Source organism: Ochotona princeps, chromosome 4 (assembly GCF_030435755.1).
Source record: "Ochotona princeps isolate mOchPri1 chromosome 4, mOchPri1.hap1, whole genome shotgun sequence".
Lineage (NCBI taxonomy): Eukaryota > Metazoa > Chordata > Mammalia > Lagomorpha > Ochotonidae > Ochotona > Ochotona princeps.
This window is the reverse complement of record NC_080835.1, coordinates 56,534,957-56,556,421: the sequence shown is the minus strand read 5'-3', so window position 1 is coordinate 56,556,421 and position 21,465 is coordinate 56,534,957. Positions and strand designations below refer to the sequence as shown.

Sequence of the window (21,465 nt, the reverse complement as noted above, 5' to 3'; positions counted from 1 at the left end):
TCTGTTTCTCTTAAGACCTTCAGGCACTTGTCGAACAACTCTGTTTTACTGTTCTGATGGACTGCACTGTGTCCAGGTTCTAGGCACACAGCAAATTAGAAAAGGAAAAAGGGGTAGTTGCATCAGGCATACCACTAGCAGCAGTAAGCAGGTAACAGAGTTATGAGAAAAAGCAAGTACATGTTCCTCCCAAAAAACATTCTAAACCTTTAGAACATATAGTACAAATAGGATAGTGGGACAACTAATGTTAATAAATCTATGACCCTGTGTTAGCCTGAATTCTTGTAAATAAATGCATGTCTGGCTAGTATAAACAGGGAAAAAGAAATGTTTGAGTGCTTTCTAGTAGTTCATAAAATCAACAGGTAAGGTTAAATAAACCAGGCTTGTAAAATGGTTAGGAATACAGGGTGGTTTATGTAAAATGTTACGATTCTCCTGCTTTTAGACTGGTTTCTTCATTCTTGCCATATCTGACTCATGGCTCAAAGTTCAAAGTTCTGACCGATTCCGTGTACCTAGGCTGGCACATGCAGAAGGACTGCCTGGCTTTCTTGGCTTCTGTGGTGAAGTGACAGTGTCCCTGTCTAGACTCTAACAGTGATGAATTATTCCGAGTAAAACAAGTGCTTAAAACTAGCTTGCAGAAAGTTGACAGCTGTATACTGAAACCCCAGATCTTGTGCTGCACAGGTGGCAGCCTGGAGCAGAGGGTAACTGGATTCAGTCAAGTTGTGGTTAAGCCCTGTGAGTGTGATGGAGAGAGAGGAACAAAAGAGTCTGGTATATACATTTCTGTATATGGACCAGTTGAGCAATTTAAACTGCTTAAGGTACTGAAGAGGGATAATAAAAGCTATCGTGGTCAGAATTCCCTATGGGGGAGAAAGCTCATTGGAGGTTCAAATTGAAAGGGTTTGTAGTAGGATAGTGTAACAGTATATTTTGAGTTGTATTTTGACTGTAAACTGATCACCAAACAACATTTACATTACTGCATATTTATAACCTGTTGGTTGATGATTAGTGAAACAGAACATATCCTTTTTTTTTTTTTTTTAATTGGAAAGGCAGATATACAGAGGAGAGACAGAAAGATTCTCCATCTGCTGGTTTACTTACCAAGTGGCAGCAACTGCTGAAGCTGAGCCACTCTGAAGCCAAGAGCCAGGAGTTTCTTCCAGGTCTCCCATGTGTGTGCAGAGTCCCAAGATTTTGGGCCATTCTCCACTGTTTTGCCCAGGCCATAATTAGGGAGCTTGATGGGCAGTAGAGCAGCCAGGACATGGACTGGTGTCCATATGGAATCCTGACACTTGGAGGTGGAGGATTGGCCAGTCAAGCCATTGCATCAGGCCCCTTTTCCTCTTTTTTTTTTTTTTTAAAAAAAACCTTTAGATTATGATAGAGGAATTCTCCTTATGGAGAAACACAACCTTAAACTTCATATAATAAAAGGAGCTTTCTGTCGTACAGAGGGAAACCTGAAGGTTCTTCACACTTCAAAAACCACTAGGTTAATGTTACAGAGTATTCTGTGTTTGTTCACAACTTTTAGTTTTCCTTTGATCATAATTACAACCAAGAATTATTTATGGAGTGAAGTAGGAAAATACTGAAATAGATGTTATTAGACTGAACCATCTTGGACGAAGCAGCAACACCTGACAGGCTAGACTTCCTTATCTGTGAAACAAATTAAAAATGCATGCCCAACCTACTTCACAAGGTTGGATCAAATGGAGAATGTGAGAAACTTAAATCCTGACTTTGTATGAGTGCTTTGTTTTAGTACTATTGAATAGAACTTTCCTACAACTCATTATCCTTGTCTGAGAAAACATTTTAGATATTTAAAATTTCAGAAACATCTTGAGTTTAAGTGGATATATAATTATCTCCAAAAGCAATGTTGCTTTGGACAATAGCGCTGCAGATAGTATCATCATGCAGGATAGTGGCTGAAAAGTTTGCTGTCAGTTCTGTGAGCTTTGAATGGTTGCACTCTGGTTAAAAATCTTGCCATTCTGGTGGCACTTGATAAAATTGTTTCTTTCGGATCATCTATTACCTTTCTGTTCTCTCCTTGTTTTTTTTAATCAGAGGTAACAAGCATCACTTCAGTTTTGTGTTAGGAGTCTTTTTTTTTTTTTTTTAATTTTTTTTTTAGCAGTATTTAATACATCATTCAAAAAAAAGTCTTAACTAAGAGATACAGGATACTTCATTTTCACAGTAATTTTTTTTTAAATCCCAGGGATGAAAACTAAGACAGCTTCCTCAAAGGAAGTTAACATCAATGAATCCAGTGCAGCTTTGAAAATGAGGTGAAAAAAATCTTCACCTGTGGACTGTCTTGTAACTTTGTCTCTGCCTTTGAAAACAGTTAATCCTTTTTATTAGTTGTTTGGTTGTTATGCAGCCATGGAAGGAAAAAACTGAACATCAAAATCATTAACAATATACCTGGAAGACAAAATAGAGTCAAATGAGGACAATCGCTAAAGAAAAGCATAATGATCAAGTAGCTGCAATCTAAGATTATTGACATTTATGTATGCCCTGATATTGGGGAGTTATGCTTATCATATAAATTCTACATGAAACATTTTAAATTTAACATGAATCCCTAAAGGCAGTACTGATAAAATCAGAAGGATCAAAACAGTGAGTCCAAAGGACAAATGAAATCTAAAGATCTAAATTTTTGAAAAATATGTATTTGATGTATTTAAAGACACATTTACAGAGAGTGGGGGAAATACGCTGGGTCATTCGCCAGATGGCTGCAGCAGCCGGGGCTGGGAAAAGCCAAAGGCAGGAGCTTCTTCTGGGTTTCTCAGATGGGTAGCAGAGGTCCAGGCTTTGGCTATCTTCCTAATGCCTTTTCTGGACCATTAACAGGGAACTGGATCAGAACTGGAGCAGCTGGCAACCATATGGGATGCCAGCACTGCAGGTGGTAGCTTTACATACTTGCCATCCACCAGTCCCTAGAGTTGGGCCGATTATGGTCTTGCTGAGTGAGAAACCCTGAACTTGGGTCTCTGCTTTTCTGTAAGGTGGTAAAATTTCCTGTCCCTCCATGTCCCTTGTACCCAGAGAAGAAATTACTAAGCACTTCTGAGTTTCTTTGGAATCCTCAAATAATCATGTGTTACATTATTTTCTTATCTCATTCTTTTATCAATGTTAATGGTTTTTTTACTACTTAAACATTTCAGTAAACTACTGAAATTTTAAGTCTTTATTTAAAATTTCACTGATTACTAAATCTTCATATCTGAGACTATACAAGACAAATCTAACATGTTTTGAATGTGACATAGAGATGGAAGGCTGAGCCAAAGGCTCAAATCACTGTCCTGAAAGTAAAATATGTAATGGGTTATTTTCTTGATATATTTATACTTAAAACTCTTAAGTCAATGTAAATTCAGATTAAGAATGGGTTTAGGCTGGTCTGGGTCGGGGCAGGGTTGCTTGGCAGAGCAGTTAAGCTACTGTTTGTGACTGCCACGTCTCATATCAGAGTCTGGAGTCAAGTCCCAGCTCTGCTTCCAATTCCAGCTTCCTGTTAACACACCCTGGGAGGCAGTAAAGGATGGCTTATACCATCCATGTGGGAGAACTGGATTGGGGAAGTGAGCTAGCAGATGAAAAAGCTCAGTATATCCTTGACTTTCAAAATACATTTTTAAAAAGATTTACTGGGCCTGGCATAGTGGCCTAGCGGCTAAAGTCCTCGCCTTGAAAGCCCCGGGATCTCATATGGGCGCCGGTTCTAATCCCATCAGCTCCACTTCCCATCCAGCTCCCTGCTTGTGGCCTGGGAAAGCAGTTGAGGACAGCCCAATGCATTGGGACCCTGCACCCGTGTGGGAGACCCGGAGGAGGTTCCAGGTTCCCGGCTTCGGATCGGCGTGCACCGGCCCATTGCGGCTCACTTGGGGAGTGAAACATCGGATGGAAGATCTTCCTCTCTGTCTCTCCTCCTCTGTGTATATCTTTCTGTAATAAAAATGAATAAATCTTTAAAAAAAAAAAGATTTACTTATTTATAAGGCTGGCACTGTGGCTCTACAGGTTAATCCTCCACTGGCATCCCATATGGGTACTGGTTCTACTCCCAGATACCCCTCCAGTCCAGTTCCCTGCTGTGGCCTGGGAAGGGAACAGAGGATGGCTCAAATTCTTAGACCGCTGCACCCATGTGGAAACCCAGAAGAGCTCCTGTTGTTGCAGCCATTTGAGGAGTCAAACAGCAGATGAAAGATCTGTTTCTCCTCTCTGTAAATTTGGTTTTCAAATAAAAATAAATCTTTTTAAGGAAAAGATTTACTGGGCCAGATGTGATAAGCTAATGGCTAAAGTCTTTGACTTGCGTGTGCCAGGATCCCATATGGTGCTGGTTCATGTCTTGACTCCTTCACCTCCCATCCAGCTCCCTGCCTGTGGCCTGGGAAAATAGTAAAGGATGGCCCGAAGCCTTAGACCCTGCACCTGCTTGGGAGATCCAGAAGAAGCTCTTGGTTCCAGGCTTCTGATTGGCTCAGCTCCAGCCACTGTAGCCATTTGGGAGTAAACCAGCGGATGAAAGATCTTTCTCCCCTTCTCTCTAAATCTGACTTTCCAATAAAAATAAATAAATCTTAAAAAGAAAGAGTGGAGTGAATCAACAGACTGAACATCTCTTTCTCCTCTCTATATCTGACTTTCCAATAAAAATAAATATTCAAAAAAAAGAGAAGTGATGTACTTATTTAAAAGTGTTATATAATTGTCACATAATGCAAAGTAATTAATAAAAAAATGTTATATAGACTATCCAACTGCCAGTTGGCTCTCCAGATGGCTGCAACCATCAGGGCTAGGCCGGACAGAGGCTCAGAGCTTCATTCAAGTCTCCCATGCAGGTGGCAGGGTTCCAGGGACTTGGGCCATATTCTGCTTTTCTCAGGCCATTACCATGAAGCTGGATCAGAAGCAGAGCAGTTGGAACATGAATTAGCACCCTTCAGGAATACTGTTGCAGATAGTGGCTTTAACCACTATGCCACAACACAGGCTTCCAAAACATAAATTCTAAGTGCATTTTTGCCACATCCAGATCAGGGATTATTTTATTGTTATTTGGCAATAGAAAACCTTAAGATTTGGCTAGTTTTAGTTATCTTAACATTCTGAAAATATGAATCTATAACCAGTGACTTTTTTTTTAAGATTTATTTATTTTTATTGCAAAGTCAGACATACAAGGAGTAGGAGAGACAGAGAGGAAGATCTTCCGTCCAATGGCTCATTCCCCAAGTGACCACAATGGCCGGAGCTGAGCCCATCTGAAGCTAGGTGCCAGGAACTTCCTCCAGATCTCCCATGTGGGTGGAGGAACCCAAGTCTTTGGGCTGTCCTCAGCTGCTTTCCCAGGCTACAGCAAGGAGCTGGATGGGAAGCTGCCAGGATTAGAACCAGCATCCATATGGGATCCTGTTGCATTTAAGGCAAGGACTTTAGCTCCTGGGCCACCGCGCCAGGTCCCTAACCAGTGACTTTAAATGAAAAAAAAAAAAAAAAAAAAAGCAATCCCTATGTTCACCACAAGTTTAAATTTTGTCTCTTTATAAAGTAAGACTTTTAAAAACAGATTTTTTGTTGTTGTAAAGTGATACACAAAGAGGAGAGACAGAAAGTAAGATCTTCCGTCCGATGGTTCACTCCCCAAGTGGCCACAACGGCTAGAGCTGTGCTAATCCGAAGCCGGGAGCCAGGAGCTCTTCTGGGTCTCCAACGCAGGTGCAGGGTTCCAAAGCTTTGGGCCGTCCTCGACTACTTTGCCAGGCCGAAGGCAAGGAGCTGGATGAGAAGGGCTGCCGGGATTAGAACTGGCACCCATATGGGATCCCAGCGCGTGCAAGGAGAGAACTTTAACTACTACACTATCACGCTGGGCCTGGAACATACTTCTTCAAACCAAAAAAGGTTTAAACCACCAGAAGTTTTTTTGTTGGATGCATTTAGAGCAAAAGAGTAGGTTTATGGCCCGGTGAGTTGGGCCATACTGCCTTTGTGTCTTCCAATTCATTGATTCATCTGGGGCCCCAGCCACCCAACTGGAGACCTAGATGGAATTCCTGACTCCTGGCTTTGCTTTAGGTGAAGCTTGGCTGCTGCAGTCATTTGGAGAGTGAATTAGCAGACTGACCAATCAGGCCTTGTGTGTGTGTGTATACATATCTGCCTTTCAAATACACTGAGCCAGTGCTTGTTTTTAGCAAGGTAAAAAGGGCATGTAATTCCAAAAAAAAGTTAGTTCCCAGCTTTATCTGTAAGAAATTTCTCACATAAGGAGCAAAGAATTGGAAGTTTATATTTTGAATGTTTGGATTGTTTGGTTCTTTCAAACTATTTCGGTAGTAACTACAAGTACTGTTGACTTCCTATTTGAACCACACAAATGTGAAGAGAATATAGAGTTCACTTCCCCATCCCACCACTCTGTAAGAGTTATTTTTCTCCCTTATGTTTTGAAAAAGGTTTGTTTATTTGACAGAGTGACACACACACACACACATTCATCTTCGATTTGAGGTTTCACTCTCCAAATGGCTGCAGTGGTCAGGACTAGGCCAGGCCAACACCCTGAACCTGGAACTCCACCTGGGTTTCTCATGTGAGTGACGTGGGCCTGGGTGCTTTGTCCTCTTTCCCAGTAGTATCAACAGGGAGCTGGATTGGAAGTGGAGTAGCCAAAATAGAAATCTGTCGATATGGATGTCAGTGTCAGAAGTAATAGCTTAACCCACTGGCCCTTTCTTTCTTTTATTGTGTGACATTTTTTTCTAATATATTTTTTCTATAAAGAAGTAATTAAATGCTTTGGGTTTGAGAATGTGTTTTAAGGAAAAATCTTTTACAGAGGATGTAATTCCTATTTTTTCCTTTTCAGATTTTTTAAGACTTCAATGTTCTTTCAAGTAATGGATGAAATAGTATCTTAAAATTTTAGTGGGGGTAAAAACTAATTAAAAATTAGGCCCGGTATGATGGCCTAATTGTTAAATCTTCGCCTTTTGAATGCCAGGTCCCATGGGGGCACTGGTTTGTGTCACGGGCTGCTCCACTTCCCTCCAGTCCCCTGCTGATGGCTCCAGAAAGGTAGAGGATGGCCCAAAGCCTTGGGATCCTGCACCTGCATGGGAGACCTGGCTTCAGATTGGTTTAGTTCCGCCGCTGTGGCCATATGGGGAGTGAACCAGCACATGGCAGATCTTTTCCTCTGTCTCTCCATCCACCCCCTAACTCTGCCTTTCAAATAAATCTTTAAACATTTTTTTTTATCTTTAGAGAGAAACTACTAATCTGCAGAAACTGGGTGGTTGGGGAGGAGAAGCAGTATTACCAGAATTTTAAAATGCAGGTTTTATTTTTTTTTTCACATTTAGACCTATAGATACTCTGAGCATATGAAATATGTGATGAGCAGATGGTGAAGGGGAGGAATCAAGCCAGTTCAAACAGGTTCTGTAGATGTTCCCTTCTACCTGTATTTGGTTTGTTTCAATAGAAAAGAAATGACAAAAACCAGACAACACTAACAACAGAAGAAAAAAAAGGTAAAGTAATGGAGGGCCAGGCAGCCTCATACTCATTTATAGTTGTAAGATGTAATCAGGCTTATGATGTATGATTAGACAAAATCAAGAAATGCTGATAACTTATAAGGAAGTGCATACTCTAAAGTTGCTATATCATTTTTTGTAGTGTTTAACCCATCTTTATAAAAGTTTGCATTTTTGATCCAGACAGAAGTAATAGAATGGAAACTGTGGCTAATTTATATTTACTACAGATATTCATTGTTCTTGTGGAAAATGAGTTAAGTGAACTACATGATACTTTATCTGGAACTCAGAAATTGATTTTAAAAATTCCTTTAGCAAAAAGGGAGATTATTATCATTTATTATGATAATTGCTTTATTACTGTGAGGTTTCTTAAGTGATAACACACCTGAAAACCATTGCCCTTCCCTAGATAATTTTGTTTCTTTGAAGATAAAAAGTTTTAAAGGATACACCCTAAAATGTTTCAGATGCTTACTGCCTTTCTCATTTTCTTCTTTGTGTTTATCTAACTTTGGAAATTGACATGTTACAATGAGATTCCTTATATTTTAAAATACTGTAATCTGTCAGACATTAAATAAAAACATACTCACCTAAAGAAGGAGCCAGGCAGTATACTATAAAAAATTGAGAGAATGCTTCATCAAAACACGGGAAGTGTAGTGAAAGTGCCAGAGCTGGATTAAATACCGCTCCCGTTAGACTTCCTCCTGCAATACATTTTAAGTACAGTGATCTCAAAAGGTACCTTACACTTCCATTGAACTGGTAATGAAGTGCTTATCAAATGCAGCTCTTTTATTTCAGATATCTAAGTATCCTGCTATGCTTCTTCACAGAATCACCTGGTATACTATAGAGTACAGTGATAGATAAATATGCCAGGTACAGGCCAAAAAAAAAGAAAGACATTAAGGTGCTGGCAGTTCTTCCAAGTAGAGGCCTAGGCACAGACATCTGCCCCCTTGCCCTCAGTCACAGAGGTAGACCCAATACCTTAGCAAGTTTCACATACACTTCTATAGCATGTTATTTTCATAAGTTACAGTAAAGTAAAATCGGAAACTAAGTGGCCTTTTCACGAGATTTCTCAAAGTTCATGTTTGATGGGTTGGGAACAATGACGCTGTGTCAAGGTGATGATACTGAGCAATGGCCTAAGCTCGCTCCACGGATCTGAGTTGTAACATACCTACTTCACAGCATGGTTCACACGTGCTCTGGCAACTGAGTGACATTGCATGATGAACCTTCACAGCCAATCTTAAATTGTCAAATTCTGAGAATGTGTTGATCCTTGGTAGTTGCAGGTTTAACAATTATCTGGTTGGCAGCTCGTCATTTCAGTGCCTCAAAAATTACTGGCTTCCCATGTGTAAGACACCATGGGCAGAAAAAACTCACATAGATCTTTAAAATATAATAATATGATATGTCTTGTGACCTCAGGCATTTGGCAGTAAAAATGGACTAAGCCACCAGCCTCATAGTTCACATCAGTATTGCAGGCCATGATACTGAAGATTCTTCATCAGGTCTGAGGTGAGCACGGTCACTCTCACACTGTCTTAAAACTGCTTCGCTTCCCCCACTACCATTTCTGTTCAGTGGACTTGGTGGAGGCTGCTCCTTCTATACCAAGAGTCTGTTTTTGACCTGGCTTTGTGACTTGTACTGCTGGAATGTAGCAAAAATGACAGTGTGAATTCTGAATGTAACAGACCTGACACTGGATTCTAGGTAGAAAAAACTCAGCAGACCCATCGGCTTCCATGTTTTGCGCTCTCAGAACAATGCATGACCGTAGAAGTTGGTCTAGGTTGCTGTAGGATGAGAGACCACGTGGAGGGGAACTGAGGCTCCCAGATGCCAGGTGGTACTGTGCCAGACGGGAGTGATAATACCTTGGCTCTTCCAAACCCACCACTGACCAGCTGAATGCAACTGCATGAATAACCTGCCCGTCTCACCCAAGGAATCAGGAAAAATAAGTTATCAACTTGTATCAGGCATGAGTTCAGTGTTACCAAAAGCCCAAAATATGGTATTGCTTTGCTGTTTATCTCGTTAAGCCTTTGTTGTACTATCCTATGTTTAGCAGCACTCCTGACCCCTGCCTACTAGATGCCAGAAGCACACCCACGTCTCTACGTTATCACAACCAAAAATACTTCTGGACATTTCTAAATGTCTCCTGGGGGGTCAAAGTTGTCCCCATAAACACCGGTGCTTACATGTAAGAAAATGCATACAAGGAACAAGAAAAAATTCAAGTGTCTGTTCACAGAAAAACAGCTAAACAAATATATCTTTGAATACCATGAAGTATTTCTGAACTATTAACACACAGACGTCAGGATGTAACACTAAACAGCCACCGTGGACAAAGCAAACTGCAGTGCATAAAGGATACTTCTTTTTTTTATCCCAGAGTCCACGTGAGGGTGCTTCAGGAAGACCACAGAAAATGCAAGAAAGACAAGTTCATGTGTAGGTTTGTTGTATTTTTCATGAACTTTCTGGAGACTCCTCGTGTACAACAGAATAGTTTTTGCAAGATCTTATTATATCTGTGCAGAGTTGGGAAGGACAGGACATGCCACACACAGGGAAGGTCATCTGGTAGAGGAGGCAGGAAAGGAGGGTGTCAGTTAAAAGGTACCTTAGTGGTCCCAGTTTTTTTTTTTTAACACAAATAGAACATATTAGTGCATGGCTAAACATGCTCAGAAGAGTTGGCAGGCGCAGAACTACAGGGAAGTGGCTCAGTAAGCAAGTTTATGATCTGTTGACATTGAAGGAAAGACAACGATATCGTGCATGTTGAGGAAGAGGGATTTTGGAGAGCTGGCTGGCTGCCAGGTCTCACAGGACAGCATGAACTTGGTGAAATTACCACAGCCAAAGGTAGTGGTACTCAAATCTGACACAGTTAGGCATATTAGACTAACATTTCTTAATATTCCTAAATGTAATCAAGTTCTGTGTGACAGAAGACTAGTAGCAAAGATTCCTCTAACACTCATGTATTCATTTGCCAATCTGGTGGAAACGAGCCATCCCTTCCAGTAACCAGAATATTTTTTTGTCTTCCATGTCCAGGGCTCCCATTTCCTGGTTAAGTCCTCTTCTCCTTCTCCCCTCCAAAGCCAAATCCATCATCAGAAGCTGTTTGGTTAGAACGCATTCAAAGCAAATGCAGAGCTGCTAGGCCATGCTGAAATACCAAACACCACTGTACAGAGCTGACTTCTCAGGGCAAGTCTTCTTGTTTTTTCAATTCTGAGTTTTCCCTGTTCCCCCTGGATAATGCTGGCAGACATCCTTAAAGTTTGCATTTCCAAAACTCATTGCTGGTTTATAGTCTGCTGATAAGCGAATGGTGCTAAGCTAGCTGTTCTTAGACCACTTATTCTTATAGACCTGGAAGAATGATAAAGCTGTTTTCAGACGTTGGAGGGAACATCCAGGGATTTTATATTTAAATTTTTTAAATTAACTTTGATTTCTATGACTTAAACTCATAAAAAATAGGGAGTGAATGGCTTAGTGCACTTTTTCCCAAAGAAGGCTTTCTTGTGCTCCATATTCCTGGACCAGTGCCTTGTCCTCCTCCTGGAGTCTCACAGTCTACAGCAGCAGAGTAAGCCTCTGAGAATGAGACCTTAAAATGGGAAAAAATGCTGAATCCCATGTTGTCCAAACAGTAGGATCTTTTAATAATTAAAACATTTTTCAATTATAAAATATATAATATTCAAAAATGCCATTGGGTGATCTTTATATTCACAGTGCTGTTTGACTCCGCAATATCCAGGTGGCCCTTCAGAGTGTTCATGGACAATGTGTATTAGGAAGAAGTATGCATACATTTTATTTTTTACACCAAAATGCGTTTTTGAATACATTTTGCCTGATCATTTTGAAGTGCCTTCATATTTCCAACAGCTTTCCACCAACACAGAGAAACACTGTATCCTTTAATCAGGAGTTCCCATTGCTCCCTCCTTCTCAGTCCCTGGTCACTTCTATTTTCTGACTCTATTAATTTGGCTGCTCCAGATATTTCATATATCTTGTGTGTTATAAAAATAGGTACAAAGAATACCTAGGATAATCAACATAGGAAAGAGGGACACAGGGATGTTTTACTACTAATGATAATAATAAATCTCCCAGGGCAAGAGTTGTGGCAACTGCTTCTTATGCCCACATCCCATGTCCCAGTGCTGGTTGAGTTCCAGCTACTCTACCTCCAATCCAGCTTCCTGCAAATGCGCCTGGGAGGCAGCAGTTGATGGCTCAAATCCTTGATTTCCTGGCACCCCGCTACAGCCTGGCCAAGCCTTGGTTGTTGCTGGCATTTGGGGAGTGAATTCATGGATAACAATCTCTCCACCCCTTATATCCAGCTACTTCTCCTACCTGCAATATCACACTCCCTCTCCTTGCCCCATATTCATTACCAGCATTTATTCAGTATGCTCCAAAGTTACAAAGGCATACTCAATTGAATATCAATCAGCTACAAAAAGGCATGAGGTTCTAATACACCAGAATGAAGCTTGAAAACATTAAGCCAAGCAAAATAATCCAGACATAAAAAGAAAAAAACAGCACTTCACTTAGATGAAATGCTCATTGATTTAAGGTTATGGCTAAAGCAGACCTTTATATGCAAAAACATTATGCCACAGCTCAGCTCTGTATACAATAAAAATCTGAAAGTTAATTTTTATTGCTTTTATTTGAAAGAGTGACAGAGAAAGGCAGGTACAGAGATCTTCCATGGGCTGAGTCACTCCTCAGATACCTGCAGCGTCAGTGTGTGCACCCAGAATGGGCACCTTTGGCAAGCTGCCCCAGTGATCCTGATGCAGACAGAATGTTGCCAGCCATGACCCCAGTGTTCCCATGACTGCCTCTCCTCCCTCAGTCAGGACCCATATTTTAAGGAAAAAAAAGTGTGCTGGACCCTTTAAATTGGTATTTTATAAATTATTTCCAATGTTTCTTACATTTAACTATAACTTCAACTTTTTTTTATCAAAATTGCTGTCACATAAAATAGGGAATGCATCTACACATGTAATATATGTTTAAAAAATCATGACTGCACTACTGTGTAAAAGTAGACAATATCAACTTCAGGATAACCAATGGAAGAAGGAGGAACACTGTATAGTTATCAATTTTTTAAAGTTTTTACTGTCCTTCATTGTATAAATACAAAGATAAACTCTGGTATAACTGGTTTGGACAGAAATGGATCTGCTCCTAGATGGGCTGTTTCTGCTTTAGCTAAAGCCTTTAATAAATAATCAGTATCCACCAACCCTTTAAATGTGTATATGTCCCTCCCCGCTCTCCTATGCCATTTATTTCCATCTGTGTCTACTTACAGGAACAGGTACTAGATTGAAAGAAGGGAGAACAGCCTGGGAACCCTTTGATGTTTACACTAGCAGGTACGCTTCTGCGCAGGACCTGTCCATACTGGTGGTTTCCCTTCCACTGGGCAGAAGACTGTTCCTGCTAATGTCCTATGCTGAATTGCTGCCACCTCGTTTCATAACGCAGACTTAGTCCCCAGAAAGACAAGCTCTTGCGACCATTTTACATGCTCTATAGTTAAACACCTTTCCTTTGGACTTCGTTGTCCCATGTCCAATGTTGATTACCTACTGCATCTGAGATCGGTTGAGGTAAAGTAATGGTTTAAGGAGAAACCCACTGATTCCTCAAGTTACCTGTTTTTAAAAAAGTACTCTAATTCAAAGCATATCTTAACGTGAAAATACATATTTCTTGGTAGACCATTTCAAAGTTAATTTATGACAAAATGAACTAGTGAGGTTATAAGAAATGGTGTCAGGTAATTTGCAAAGACTATGAGATAGAACAGAATTTCTACTCTCTGTTCTTCTTACTACCCTATCATGTGCTTTGTGCCTTATATTGGAAGGAAGTTTTTAAACTCAGGATCATTTTTCAGTGAGAGTGTCTGCAAGGAGCTATAGCATCTTGGCAGGAAGAAAGGTAACTGAGACGTTATTCTTTAACATTCAGCTAATCCCTTTGTAGGATATTTGAACCCTTGGCAACCCCTCAAGAGATCTCAGTTTCAGCACAGAAGGGGCTCCTCTCCCCGAGTGTTCAAAAACAGCACCGAATGATGGCTGTGTGGGTAGAATAACAGGATAGCATTATTTACAGCACAGTGGAGGAAGGGTTTCACATGTTACTTGATGAAGCACTCTCCAGGAGCCTCAGTCAGCCACGACAAAAGTTTCCCGGACCTGCCAAGTGTTTAGGGGGAAAGACAAACCTGCGAAGACCAGAAAGGTGATGAGCGCGGCCAGCAGGTGGATACGGAGCTTAGTCCGGACTTCGTGGAAGTGCAGCAGAGCGCTGTGGAAGATAAAGGAGCAGAGGGCTTCTGTGACCACCGCCTTGGGCAAGTCCACGTGGATGGGATGCTTGCAAGCCAAGCTTCTCTCGTCGAAGTGATACTTGGCCAGACCCAGGCTCCACAGGGCGCTTATGCAGTACCTGCTGGCTAGGGCACCCATCAGTTGGGCCAGCAACCTCACCGCACCCACCTCGGGAGACATCCCCCCTAGTAGCATCTGCATCATCACGCCGCACGGGTTGCTGGAGGTGCCCACCAGAGTCAGGCCGTGCACCAACGAGAAGAAGTAGATGAGCGTTAGCGTCCAGGTGGGGTGTGCGGGGTCCTGCTGGCTCAGCAGTTGCAGTTCGTGGGTGCAGCAGCAGAGCTGCAAGGTAGCTACAAACTCCAAGACAAAGCCATGCACCATAGGGCTGTGCCGCTGCTGCCGGGCGACCACGCGGGTCAGCCCCGCCAACAGCACGATCGACAGCATCAGGCCCAGCGAAGTGCAGGTGTCCCGCACCCCGGGCAAGAGCTCCAGCAGCGCCCACATGGCTCCACTCGCTACCTAGCCGAGGCTGCCTGCGGCGGCTGGGAAGAACAGAGGAAGATCCGGGAGTCGGAGTCCAAAGTCCGCAGCCCCACCCTTCCTCACGCCCCTCGGGGCGGGCCGACAGGGGCGAGCGGGAGGCCCTCGGGCGTCACGGGGCAACGCTCCGCCCCCTCCCCCACCCGCGCCGGGCTCCGTTCTGGGGTGTGGGGGCCAGCGCCGTGGACGGGGTGGAAGGAGGGCGAGAGCGCCCCGCAGAGCTGGCTGCGGCGCCGGCTGAAGGCGCCAACGGTCAGCGAGCCGGAGCCGCACCGCGCTCTCCACCGCCTCCCTCACCGACTGGCGGCGGACGCGGGTGGGGCGACGCGCGGAGGCCGCTGCGCAAGCGCGCCGGGGAGCCGGGGAGCCGACGCACCGCGCGCCCTCCGCGCGACCCTAGGGCTGTGGGGTCGGGAAGCCTCGTGGTCGTCTCCACAAGCGCCTCGTTTTCAGGAATGGCGGAATGGCGGGATGGCGGGACGGAGGCTGAGGGGAGGCAGGTGTTTGAATAACCGAGGTTTGACCTGTGTGAGGCAGGGGCTTAGTCCTCTGACTAGAAGAAACGTTAGCGACGTACACCATTTAAGCTGTTTTAAAAATTATTTGAGAGACAGCCCCAGTCTACTGGTTTACTCCCTAAATGCTGGCTGTGACCCGGCCGCGGAGGCCTGAAGCTGAGACCCCAATCCGGGCCTGGCAGCTGAGTTCCGGGCGGACAACCTCAGCCATCGCCACTCCCAGGATCCGCATTAGCTGGAAGCTGGAACCCAGTTGGAACTGGAACCCAGGTAACCCAAGTTGTCCGCTGTGAGGATACTGCTGTGTTGACCCGCAGGCCAAGCACCACCCCTAGTTCAGCTATTCACCACTATTTTTTGAATTTGAGTGCTGACTTGTTTTAAGGGCTTATTTATTTGAAAGGGTGAGTTAGAGAGAGAGAGAGAAAGATACATCTTCATGTCGATGGTTTACTCCCCGAATGTCTGCAATGACTGGGGTTGGTCCAAGGCAACACCAGGAGCTTCATCCACATCTCCCACGTGAACGCAGTGGCCAAAACACCTGGGCCATCTTCTGCTACTCTCCCAGGTGCATTAGCAAGGAATTAATATTGGAAGTGGAGCAGCCAGGACTCAAACCCTGTGCTCATAGGGGATGCCAGCTTTACTCACTAAATGAAATTCTTTATAATGTCTGTATAATCTCTATTGTTTTTGCCATGAATTATTTAACCACAATAACTTGAAAATTATGTTCCCTGTACCTTCAAAACATACCTCTGGGCAGTCTTGGTGAGTGTGATCCACTTGTGCTTTGTTTTTTGAAAACTCCTGAGCCTGGTGCAGTAGCCCAGTGGCTAAATGTCTTGGCAAGTGTTGGGATCCCGTATGGGCACCGATTGGTATCCCAGCTGCTCCAGTTTCCATCCAACTCCCTGCTTGTGGCCTGGGAAAACAGCCGAGGACAGCCCAGAGCCTTGGGACTCTGCACCCACATGGGAGACATGCAAGAAGCTCCTGGCTTGTAGCTTCAGATCAGCTCAACTCTGGCTGTTAGTGGCCACTTGGGGAGTGAACCATTGGATGGAAGATCTTTCTATATCTCCTTCTCTATAAATCTGTTTCCAATTAAAAAATGAATCCTAAAAAAAAAAAAAAATCTCACACCCTTAGCACAGAACCTAGCATGTAAGAAGTGTCAGCGAGCACCAGCATCAAGTTGGAGGAGCAGGTTTCCACAGTCTAAACCCCATTGCAAAATAGGACATAAAGAAATAAATGCTGGGATTACCTCAGACCTCGCACCAGCAAGGGACGGTGTTGTAGCTCAGTTGGAAGTTCCAGATGCTTCAGCCCTCTCCCACTTCTGCTCTGCCTCCAGCTGGCTCTGTTGCCCACAAGTGCACACTTCACAGAGCTGGAGGGGGAGTGGAGGAGAGTGAAGGAATAGTGAGTGCTTCAGGTGGTTAACATGTGTATTTAAAAAAAAGACACAGAATTAATTATTGTTGATGGAAAGACAGATTTACAGAGGGAAGGAGAGACGAAGATTTTCTGTCCACTGGTTCACTCGCTCAATGGCTGAAGTTGAGGCAATCTGAAGCCAGGAGCTTTTTCCAGGTCTTCTACATGGATGCAAGGTCCTAAAGTTTTGGGCCATCCGCTGCTGCTTTCCCAGGCCATAAGCAGGGAGCTGGATGAGAAGTAGAGCAGTCAGGACATGAACCAGCACCCATATGGGAGCCCGACACTTGGAGGTGGAAGGTTAGCCAGTTGAGCTAGTGCACCAACCCCTTAAGATTTATTTATTTATTATTGAATTTGAAAGAGTTACAGAGAGAAGCAGAGACAGAGAGAAACAGCACGATCTTCCATCTACTCATTTTCTCCCCAGATAGTTGCAGCAGCCAGCGCTGGGTCAAGCTTCTGACCCAGCTTCTTTCTAATGCACTTGGGAAGGCAGTGGAAAATGGCCCATGTCCTTGGACCCCTGCTTCCTATGTGGTAGCCCCAGAGGGAGTTCTTGACTCCTGGCTTCAGTATGGCCCACCCCTGGCTGTTGTAGCCTATCAGTGGGTCATGTTTTTCTATCTGCCTCTTTGTCACTCTGCCATTCAAATAAGTAAACCAGTCAATCTCTTTCTTTCTTTCTCTCTCTCTCTTTCTTTCCCTCCCTCCTTCCCTTCCCTTCCTTCCTTTTTTTTTTAAGGCAATAGGAAATTAAAATAACAGTGTTAAAGTGCTATGGTGGTGAGGTTGGCAGGGCTCCCAGGGCCTGCAGAAGGCTCTAGCTCCGTGGTCACAGGCCTTCATCATGGCGCAACTCCCCAGGTTCGTGGTCTTTGATCTGTATTAATGCTGTGGCCCTTCTGGGTCAATATGCATGTCGACCCTCCGTTCCACAGGAGTAGTGAGAGGACTGAGTGCGACACGTGGGGCCAGGACATATGGCTGTACCCTGAGGTGCCTCTGGTTCTGGAGTACCTACAGGGTCTGGGGGTGCCCATGATGGCCACATCTGGAACAGGAGAGATGAGGGGGGCGGCAATTAGCTCCTGGAGTGCTTTGACTTTGGCAGACAATTCTGTCACTAGGAAATTTGTCCTGGCAGCAAAGATACACTTGGAGAGATGATCTTTGATGATGAAAAGCAGAATGTTATAGACATTGACCCACTGGGGTTACCTGCATTCACACGCAGAGTGCAGTGAATCTTAGAACCCTAAGTCAGGGGTTAGAGACCTTTGCAAAGGCCCAGGCTGGGCCTTGGGTTCTGGCCCCACACTGAAAGGAAGTCCATGAGGTGGTCTCAGCGTGCTTGGAGTTTATTAAAATGTCATTTGTGACAGAAGAGATCTGAAAAAAAAAAAGTATTAGGATAAAAGAAGAGAGGGTTCTGTGGAAGCCCCTATTCAGACTTAAGACTCCCTGGAGGAAATATTATCTCAAGAATAGGTAGGAGATAAAAGGTGAAAAGCATGGGGAGAACTAAGAGAGACAGAGGCGCTGCATTTTGCAAAGGAACAGAGAAACCCAAAGCAGTGAGGACACTCTGGGCTGGAGTATGAAGGGATGAATGGAGATGGAGGTTAAATGGGAGAATTCCCCTTGAGGACTCTACGTGGCTCCTGGGGTCATCCAGAGAGAGAGTGAGAGACGAGACATTGCAGGGAGTTCCCAAGCCTGGGTCAAAGATGAATCCACTGCAAGAAAGGACAGGGCTGGGGTGGTAAATTGAGCATGTTCTGTCGTCTAGATGGTTTTCCAAGTTAGCCCTCAAGGATACATGCCTGTCTGAAGTTAACCAAATAGAAACGTCCATTCGGACTAATCATAGCAGCCAAAGGTAGAAGCAGCCCAGGTTGTCAAAAAGAAAAAAATGTGTGTGTGTGTGTGGTCTTTATAGCATTTATTCAAAGAAGATATATAAATGACAATAAGTACTTGAAAGTATGTTCAGCATCTTTATTTTTTTTTTTTTTACAAGAAAGATGTGTTTAACTTGAGAGTCAGAATTTTGAGGGGGAATGGAAGAGGAGAGACAAAGAGAGAGATTTTTCATCTGCTATTTCACTCCCCAATTGGCCACAATGAGCAGAGCTGAGCTGATCCAAAGGTGAGAGCCAGGAGCTTTTTCCAGGTCTGCCATGTCGATCCAAGGCCTCAAGATTTCGGCCTATCTTCTCCTGCTTTCCTGGGACATAAGCAGAGAGTTAGATCGGGAAATGGAGCAGCTGGGACTTGAACTGGTGCTGATATGGGAGGCCAGCATGGCAGGTGGAAAGTTAGTCTGATATGTTACCATGCTGGCTCCAACATCTCTTATTTTTAGGGCAATGGCAATCAAAATCATAATGAGACACCATTTCATATTCATTAGGATAGCTACTATCAACAATAACAACAAGGTGCCCACACAAAATGTGCTGGCAAAAAGGTAGAATTGGAACCCTTGTGTATTGTTTTGGAAATGTAAAATGGTGCAGCTACGATAGAAAACAGTATAGCGGTTCTCCCCCCAAAAATTAAACAGCAAGCTGAGCATTTGGCCTACTGGTTAGGATGCTGATGAAGACAGCTGGACCCCATCATCAGAGGACTGGGTTTGGTCCTTAGCTCTGGCTGCTGAGTCAATTCCTGTTAATGCAGATCCTGAAAGGCTATGGTGTTGGCTGCAGTCATTGGATTCCTGCCACCCATGTAAGAGTCCTAATTTAATTTTCTTGTTTGAGCTTAAGGTCAGCCAGCCTGTGCCATTTGTGGGCGTTTGTGAAACTGAAAGCATGGATGGAAGCTTGCTTACTCTCCGTTGCTCTGCCTCTCAAATCAATAATTTAAAAAAAAATTAAGCAGAATTATGTGACTCAGCAGTTTCTTTTTTGATTATAATCCTCAAAGAATTGGAAAGAGGGTCTCTAAATGATATTCATACTCCTAGGTTCATAGCAACGTTATTTACAATAGTTAAAAGTGTGGAAACAGGGGCCAGCTTTGTGGCATAGCAGTGTAACGAGTTAGTTTGCTGCCTGTGATAGCAGCATCCCATGTGGGCACTGGTTCAAGTCCAGGCTGCTCATCTTCCAATCTAACTTCCTGTTATTGGCCTGGGAAAGCAGTGGGCTTGCACCTCTGCATCCACGTGGGAGACCCACACAGGCGACTCTTGGGTCCTGGCTTCAGATTGGACTAGCACTGGCCCTTGCAGCAGCTTGGAAAGTGAACCAGTGGATGGAAGATTCTTTCTGTAACTCTGCCTTTCAAATAAATAAATGAATAACTAAATAAATATTTTTAGGAACATGTGGAACAATCCATGTGTCCATTGACTAATGAATGAAGAACCAAAATGTGGGATGTACACATAACGGGATATCATTAAACCTTAAAAAGGAAGGAAATTCTGACAGCACGTTACCATATTAGTGGATCTTTAGGATGTTATATCAAATGAAATAAGCTAGTCAAAAAACGACAAATACTGTGGGCCTGGTCTGCTGGGTCTGTGGCTCAGTCCTTGCCTTGCATGTGCCAGGATCCCATATGTGCACAGGTTCCTGTCCTGGTTGCTCCGTTTCTCATCCAGATCCCTGCTTGTGGCCTGGGAAAGCAGTAGATGATGGCCCAAAGCCTTGGGACCCTGCACCCGCGTAGGAGACCCAGAGGGGTTGGAGGATCTTTTATTGGAAAAGCAGATTTTACAAAGACAAGGAGAGACAGAGAGAAAGATCCTCTGTCTGCTGGTTCACTCCCCAAGTGGCCACAACGGCCAGAGCTCCACCAATCCAAAGCCAGGAGCCAAGAAGAGCTTCTTCTGGGTCTCCCATGTGGGAGCAGGATCCCAAGACCTTGGGTCGTCCTGCACTGCCCTCCCTGGTCACAAACGGAGCTGGATAGGAAGTGGAGCAGCTGGGATATGAACCAGTGCCCACATGGGATCCCAGCACATGCAAGGTGAGGAGCTCAGCCACTAGGCCACAGTGCTGGGCCCAATAAATTAAAAAAAAATTTTTTTTGAAGACAAATACTGTGTGGTTTTCTTTGTATATAGTAACTAGAATGATCAGATCACAGAAACAGGAAACACAATGAAAACCAAGAGGATAAAAGCTCCAGTAATGTTGGTCCTGTCTGAACTCAGTTTCCTTTTGTGAACTAGGCCTGTTGCATGAGTGTGGGGGAATGTCTTGGAGCACTTCAGGAAATGAAGTCAGGGCTACTCTCTGCCAACTTTCAGAAGGCTCCTGAGACTTCGACAGACCATCAGAGTGTCAAGCTGAAATCTATGCCCTGTCCTTCCTTCTGCGGCGATCAGTTTGTCAGTAAGATTGGTGCAATTTGTGGTGAGGCCATGAGCCCTTTGCTGCATGGCTCAGTGAAACCACAATCGGTCCCAGTCCCTGATAAATCCTCTTTCTCTGCTGCTTACTCTTTTTTTTTTTTTAAAGATTTTATTATTATTGGAAAGCCGGATATACAGAGAGGAGGAGAGACAGACAGGAAGATCTTCCATCCGATGTTTCACTCCCCAAGTGAGCCGTACCAGGCCGGTGCTGCGCCGATCCGAAGCCAGGAGCCCGGAACTTCTTCCAGGTCTCCCACGTGGGTGCAGGGTCCCAGTGCTCTGGGCCGTCCTCGACTGCTTTCCCAGGCCACAAGCAGGGAGCTGGATGGGAAGTGGAGCTGCTGGGATTAGAACCGGTGCCCATATGGGATCCCAGGGCGTTCAAGGCGAGGACTTTAGCCGCTAGGCCATGCCGCCAGGCCCTCTGCTGCTTACTCTTAAAAGCTCTCTCTCACTACCAGAAAATTTCACTTCCTATAACCCTTCTGCAGGCAGGCAGTCTCTCTCTCTCT

General features: G+C 44.0%; 1 protein-coding gene and 1 pseudogene across 1 annotated transcript; one reads left to right on the top strand and one right to left on the bottom strand.

Moving 5' to 3' along the window:
• Positions 1-2,143: 2,143 nt before the first annotated feature.
• Positions 2,144-14,771, bottom strand: AQP11 (aquaporin 11). The gene is made up of 3 exons (XM_004589860.4): positions 13,957-14,771; positions 8,222-8,338; positions 2,144-2,469 (listed from the first exon to the last, which is right to left on the bottom strand). The coding sequence occupies exons 1-3, from the start codon at positions 14,573-14,575 to the stop codon at positions 2,390-2,392; spliced, it is 816 nt and encodes a 271-aa protein (XP_004589917.1). The 5' UTR covers positions 14,576-14,771; the 3' UTR covers positions 2,144-2,389.
• A 2,654-nt stretch (positions 14,772-17,425) lies between these two features.
• Positions 17,426-17,899, top strand: LOC118757595 (magnesium-dependent phosphatase 1-like; annotated as a pseudogene).
• The last annotated feature ends 3,566 nt before the right edge of the window (positions 17,900-21,465 follow it).